The 6514-nt window shown below is 44.0% G+C and overlaps 1 protein-coding gene across 1 annotated transcript; it reads right to left on the reverse strand.

Moving 5' to 3' along the window:
• Nucleotides 1-64: 64 nt before the first annotated feature.
• Nucleotides 65-4007, reverse strand: pou5f3 (POU domain, class 5, transcription factor 3). Its single transcript, XM_084572912.1, has 5 exons — nucleotides 2946-4007; nucleotides 2721-2832; nucleotides 2300-2430; nucleotides 1840-2004; nucleotides 65-1757 (listed from the first exon to the last, which is right to left on the reverse strand). Exons 1-5 carry the CDS (start codon nucleotides 3696-3698, stop codon nucleotides 1488-1490), a joined length of 1431 nt encoding a protein of 476 aa, XP_084429038.1. The 5' UTR covers nucleotides 3699-4007; the 3' UTR covers nucleotides 65-1487.
• Nucleotides 4008-6514: the final 2507 nt, after the last annotated feature.

A 6514-nucleotide genomic window follows, 5' to 3' on the forward strand; every position in this document is an offset into this window, starting at 1 on the left:
GAAATTTTGAGATGCAGAATTTTTCACAGAATAAGCATGTTTAATTTTTACCCGTACTGTATTTAGCAATATTGATTTGATATAACGGTACTGTAACGCAACTAGCATTTCTTTCAAATAAATACTAATACTAAAAAAAAGTCTCAAGAGTCTCTATTAACACTATGGTCTAAAAGTCCAACTTCTCCAATTATATGTAAAACAGAAGGTTTCCACTAACCGCAAACAATGTTTTTACCAACAATCATTTACTGTTTCACTTACCCCCTAGGCAAATTAAAACCAAACTAGTGTTTGTGGAGTAGGCTTATTATTAAACTACAAAATGCACAAGAGTATAATTAACATTTGATGGGATGTGGAAAGATTTACTAGGAAAAAAGGTAATAATTCAGCAGACTGCATTATACAAATGTTACAAAATAGGAAATAAAAGTGAGTCTGACTTGCTCATTGTTGACAACATTCGAATATATTGTAATGAATCCATTTACAGTCTCACAATGATTGCACTCCTGCAGTTAAACTAGATACGAACTCAGAAGGCAAGATTAATTAATACTCTGTAAGAACAAATTATAGTAGTACAAAGAATTTGAGGACTTGATGTGAAACCCTTTGCAATAATAAAAAAAACGTTGAAATATTGATAGTCATCAGCAGGTAAGACATTTATATTTCACCCAAGATACTAATAGTTACACTGTACAATCAGCAGCGAACAAATTTGCCACATTCCCACAAAATATTACTTTAAAATCTCACCATCCCGTATCGAAGCTAGAAATATTTCATAAAGGTGTCGATGACAAAATTCGAGCATACAAAGAGGACATTTTTAAAAACATGGCATCCAACATTACAAAAGTATTTTTGTGCAAAAATAAATGGGGAAAATCCACCCTAATACGTTTCGGTGATTGGAAAAATACTGCTCTGTTTAGATGGGACAGAAGTATTGCACAAATACTGACCATACTGTCAAACATTTATACTGTCTGAGATGGGATCTTCATTGTCATTCCATTGATAACCCAGATTTTTTTCCCCCCTCAGTTGTCTGCACTATAGAAAACCTGCCGGATTTAGCATGACTAGAGGGAATAATACCCTGGCTTGTTGACCCTGTGAGCATTTACAACAACCATACGCCAAACTATGTTCTGAATCTGCAGCGATTAAAGCCTATGGAATAACTTACTATGCACAATGCAAGAACACAAAAAACTAAAAAACAAAAACAAAGGCACATTAAAGTTTAAAATTTCCTTTGATTTGAAGTCAGGGCAGTTGCTTGAAGAGGTGGCCCATGGCAGTCAGCATAATAACAAACAAGAAACCACTTCAGTCTTCTCACTTGGAACGTTCCCATCTCATGCTCCAGTGACGATATCGCTCGATCCGTTTTTCGGTTTCAGAGATCAGTTTCAGTTGGGGCCAGAGGCTTGAGAAGGCAATCTGTGTTTCTGGCTGGAGCTACCACCGGTTTAACCAGTCAGATGACTAATCAGTCCAGGTTGCAGGGCTTGTTGCAGGGCATGTTTCAGGATTTCGGGCCGGTGAAGCGAGGGCACGTAGATTGTGTGAGGAGGGGCTCCTTGGTAGCTGGAAGTTGGGCAACCCTGACTGGAAATGGGGGATGGGGCCATGCTCAGTGGAGGACTTTGCTCATAATACTGGTCATCACACTGGTCATCTAGTGGCAAGGCCAGGCGCTTCCCTTTCTGTCTTCGGTTGCAGAACCAAACGCGTACCACCTAAAATCACAAATGGCATTTGCTATTGGAAAAACCAATTAGACAATTAGAAAGTTACTTAACCGGACGAGTTTGTACTTACATCTCTCTCCAGGCCCAGGTCGCCTGAGATGTGCATGATTTCCTGGGTGTTTGGTTTGGGACACTTGATAAAGTAGGACTCCAGAGCAGAGCGTACTGCTCCCTCCAGACAGGTCCTCCGCTTCCTTTTTCGGGTGTCGACAAATACTCGCTCAATCTTGTACATCTGAGGAAGCAGATTTGAAATGGTTCAGGATTTTTGTGTCCACCATGAAATGGCACAATGGCAAACACTGAATTTCCTTTAAATCGTGTATGGACGTTCAGATAAGGTTGGTGATCACTGACCAACTAAATTGTTGCCCCCATGTGGCATATTATACATCAGAGCAGATGGCTTTGGTTTAGGTGTTCTCAGCAGGACGTTTAGCCAGGCCTGGAAAGACCAACCAATCCCCAAACTTGGTGATCGCCTGTTGTCTTGTAAACTAGCTAGCAGATGTCAGAGTTGCAAAACTTACATCCTGTGGATTTTCCGAGGTTTCTGCCTCATCCAGCCACCTCTGCAGAAGGGGCTTCAGCTTGCACATGTTCTTGAAGCTCAGCTGTAGAGCTTCAAAGCGGCAAATGGTTGTCTGGCTGAACATTTTACCTGCAAACAAACACAAATCATACATTAGGTGCCAATATAGTCATATGGATTTCTTTTCCATCCACTGACAGTTCGGGTGCTACTTGTCAAACATAAAACTACAGATTTAGTGCCAATTGTGCTCATCAACACATCAAATTCTAATTCCAATACTGAGTTTATAGACTAGCTCCCATATTGCCGTGGTTCAGGATCAACAGTGATTACTCCTAGATTACCTGGATTTACAAACTCTAACCTCAAAGAATAGCACTATGTAACCCAGTATCTCAGTTTGGGAATTAACATACCATAGAGATTACCCAGTGCAAGGCCAACATCTGCTTGGGTGAAACCCAAAGTTATGCGTTTGTGCTTCAGCTCCTTGGCAAACTGCTCCAGCTCCTCAGTGGAAAGGTTCTCCTGCAGAACAGCAAAACTGAAAATCAAATATAGACTGGAAACTATGTTGAATAGTTCCTTGAACAGAATCCATGTTTTCATAAAAAAGTTAGTTGTAGTTAGTTGACTCTTACCTCCTCAGAGTCGCTGCACCCGCCGCTGGAGGACCCGCTGCTCTGCGTGGAGGAGGCCGGGTTCGGCGTCTGGGGCTCGGTGGTAGCCTGGTTCGTGTTCACGTTGAAAAAAGCGTTCACTGGAAGCCCGTTGCTTGGGGGCGATGGGGACATGGATGGGGAAGATGTCGAGGATGTTGAGGGGTTTTGATGGTGGTTTCCAGGTGGTGTGATGTGAGGGATCCCGGGCCAGAACGACGGGTTCCAGGCCGCAGAGTACAAGACTCCATGGGGCATAGCGGCCGAGGTTGGCGGTGCCGGGTACTGTTGAATCTTTATCTCCGTTGAGTAGTCGTTTCCTGGGCTCTTCTTTATATCGGGAAGTTTAATTTGTTCCCGGGTCTCAGCTATAGGGGGGCTCAGGTTGATAGGCTGGGTAGCTGCTGTTACGCCGGGTACCTGGCCGGTGTACTCGGGCGCAGCAAAGGGATACCAATGCTTGGGTTGCACAAACTCCCCAGCCTGCGGGTCGGATCCTCTGTAGTCACTGGAGACGGGTGGAAACGGGAAAAAAGTCTGCGCGGATGCCGACGTGATGCCACCGTAAGCGGCTTTGTTGTAGAGGAGGCTCGGGTCTGTCAGGACACCGTGAGGTAGCTGGAATGACGCACCGCCGCCCAAACCGTCATGAGCCAGAATCTGGGCGGACTGGTGGTCCCGGCTGAAGTCATAGGGCCGGATTTGGCACTCCGGACTCTGCGATCTGTCGGACATCTCTCAAGTGGTGTTGTAGCCTGATACCAAGCGCGCTTCCAATTAAAAAAAAAAAAATAATAAAAAATTCACAAAAAAGTGAATTGCGACCGGTTTAAAATGTTATCATCCGTTTCAAGTTTAAGCCAAAACCAAACAGGGATGCGAGGCAAAAAAAAAATAAACCAGCTCTTTGGAATAAGTCATGCAAAAATGTAGCCTCGGCCTAAGCTGGCGTTTTGGTGCAACATAACCTCCAATATCTCAGCGGCCTACTCCATGCAGCCGTGCCTTTGCCACCAACACTCACATCACCTTCAAGCTCAAATGCTCCTCTCCTGCTCCTGCTCCACAGGTTTTCCTAATCACAGCGGTGTGCGCCAGAGATCACCGTATCTCTCCGCTCATTGGCTGGCGCGGACAATTGCGCACAGCTGATGGTGAATTTGTGAATGACCTTGATTCTTCCCAAAGCAATGGGCGTGTTTTCAACACAAACTTTAAGGCTAGTTTGCCGCAGACGATTTATGGTTTCACTCGTGGGGAGATTTATTTCAGATACGTTGCATGCAATTGAATATTTCCCTATAAGTCAAGAGGTAAAAACATATTTAAATTGCTAAATAGGCACGGGCCCCTGCTCCTGTAAATACAGTAACACCACTGCTCGGCTCATACATTAATTATAATGCTTGGTTTGTTTAAATTATTCCCCTGTAAGGACATGGCTTTGATATTAAAATTCCTGTCACTGAGGGCGAATCTGTCCGTTTTTAAAAAATAACACTGTGATCCAGAGTGATCAAACTAATTAAGTTAATGAAACAGATTTAAATAGCAAAATAACAGGGCCAGGGTTCGTTTCACGGCTTTATACATGTTTATAGAAAAGATACGCTGTAGGAAATGTACAAACAGAAAGAAGAATGTGTGATTGAAACGCCTGTGAGTGAATTTAGGCATGCCTGCTTGTGGAAGTGGTGAGAAAATGGATGGATAGTGATTTTTTGTTTTTATTTTAAAGCACTGTATTAGTACTTTTATCTTACGAATGTTCAATCTTTCGATTTTGAAATGTGGAAATCAAATGAAGTAAATTAAAACACTACCAAGCTTTTCGTTGTTTATCCAAATTTCCACCGAAACTTTCCCAGTAAAGATTTCATTTACATTTTTTATTCCTACTCTACAAATCGGGAGGAAAACAAAAAAACAAAAAAACAGCCAAATCTCAAAACCATCAACATTATTCGAGTGAACTTCTCCCATTCACTCTCGATCAGTGGCCAATCAGGAGCCTGGGCGGCCGCAGCGCTCGTTGGTACAGATGCGCTCCCCCAGCGCGAATCGTTGGCCGCAGATTGCGGCAGGAAGACGCACCGCGGGAAGGGAGAGGGGGGTGCCATTGTACGGCCTGGCCCCGGGGCACCCCGTGGATTTCTGATCCCGAGTTGCGATGGTCGACCATTAGCTCCTTTTCACGCTGGAACAATGCGTCTCAACCCTTTGATTCCGCCCCGCACCCACCACCTCAAACAGCAGACTGGAGTTTCACTCTGGTCTGGTCTGCAGGGCCTACCAGGGTTTCCAGTCTGATGAAGGTCCAAAACTGGTCTGACCAAGGTGTCTGCAGGTGCAATAACCAAGCTGAGCTAGCTGCTGCTCTTTATAAGTGAGTGAGCACCAAACTCAGTGAGGCCTGTTTTTGGCACCTTATAATGCAAGACTGCCTGACTGGTGACATTTTGATTAAATGACGATTTTCTTGCAGATTCAGTGCAGTTTCATTATTAGTCAGGGGAAACAGTTGAATCTAAAACCTCAATAACATCCTGCTAGTGCAGAAATATTATTTTATAATACCTCAAACCACGTCATGGGCTCCTCTGTGGTCTGTACTTCCAGTCTGAAATCTTCTTCTGCACCCTCTACAATCAGCGCAGAAGCTCAGCCCTCATGACCAGAGAGCTAAGTCAGTAGCATAAAAGACATCAAACTCCAGCTATACAAGGGTTGTCCTGGGCCATGGACTTGGGAGAATAATTGTCATGCAAAAGACACAGCAAGCAAGATAGTAGACTTTAGGCAGGGCTTGGGAGAGAAAGGGACAACAGAGCACAGAACTCTCAGGGTGTCCAAAGAAAGAGAGGGAGGGGGGGGGGGGTGCGAGTGTTGAATGGCTTGGTACAGTGAGGATTTGGTAGAACCCCCCCCCCCCCTCCCAGATGTCTCAGATCTTCTCTTTTGTTCCTTTTAAGTGGCCTCTTCAAGACCCAGAGATCTTCAGCGCAGGTCCACTCAAACAGAGCAGGGGAGAAAGTTGGAGATTAAAGTGGTAGTCACACCAGAAGAGAAAACTCTGACTCAGTATGCCCAGAACAAACATGAAACTATCTGGTCGTGCATTGTTTTCCATTTTGTCTGTCACTCGCAACGTTTGTTGCGCCTCTTCTTCTCGCTGTTGCTGGGTACGTTCAAAGGACGGCAATACTGGAAATAGATATAGGTGACACATCAGATCGAGATGTCTTAATTATTCAGTAAATTCCCCCAGTCATCATGACACTGCCAACTCCTTGCCGCCACAAAAAACCTCTTCTTTGATCAGTTTATAGCTCAAGGTTTTGGGTTTGTGATAACGATGGGTGCAACAAGTATTGTGTCACATTTATGTTTTACAGGCCTTCAGTCATAAAGTTGGGTCAGATCAGTCGCGACTTTAAAAAACTTTTAAAACTTTTGTCTTTTAATCTAACACATCACCCTTCTCTCTTCACAAAAAGTATTGTCTCCTCGTGCCTCGTGGCACTTGTGAAATAATCTTCAGTAGCTGCACT

Source organism: Chelon labrosus (genome assembly GCF_963514085.1).
Source record: "Chelon labrosus genome assembly, chromosome: 22".
NCBI lineage: Eukaryota > Metazoa > Chordata > Actinopteri > Mugiliformes > Mugilidae > Chelon > Chelon labrosus.

Excerpts from the sequence above, each read along its gene's own strand:
- pou5f3 (XM_084572912.1), bottom strand. The coding sequence starts at position 3,698 with ATGTCCGACAGATCGCAGAGTCCGGAGTGCCAAATCCGGCCCTATGAC. Across the intron at positions 2,833-2,945 it reads GGTGCAGCGACTCTGAGGAG|GAGAACCTTTCCACTGAGGA; the intron begins GTAAGAGTCAAC and ends GCTGTTCTGCAG. Across the intron at positions 2,005-2,299 it reads CCTCGGAAAATCCACAGGAT|ATGTACAAGATTGAGCGAGT; the intron begins GTAAGTTTTGCA and ends CTGCTTCCTCAG.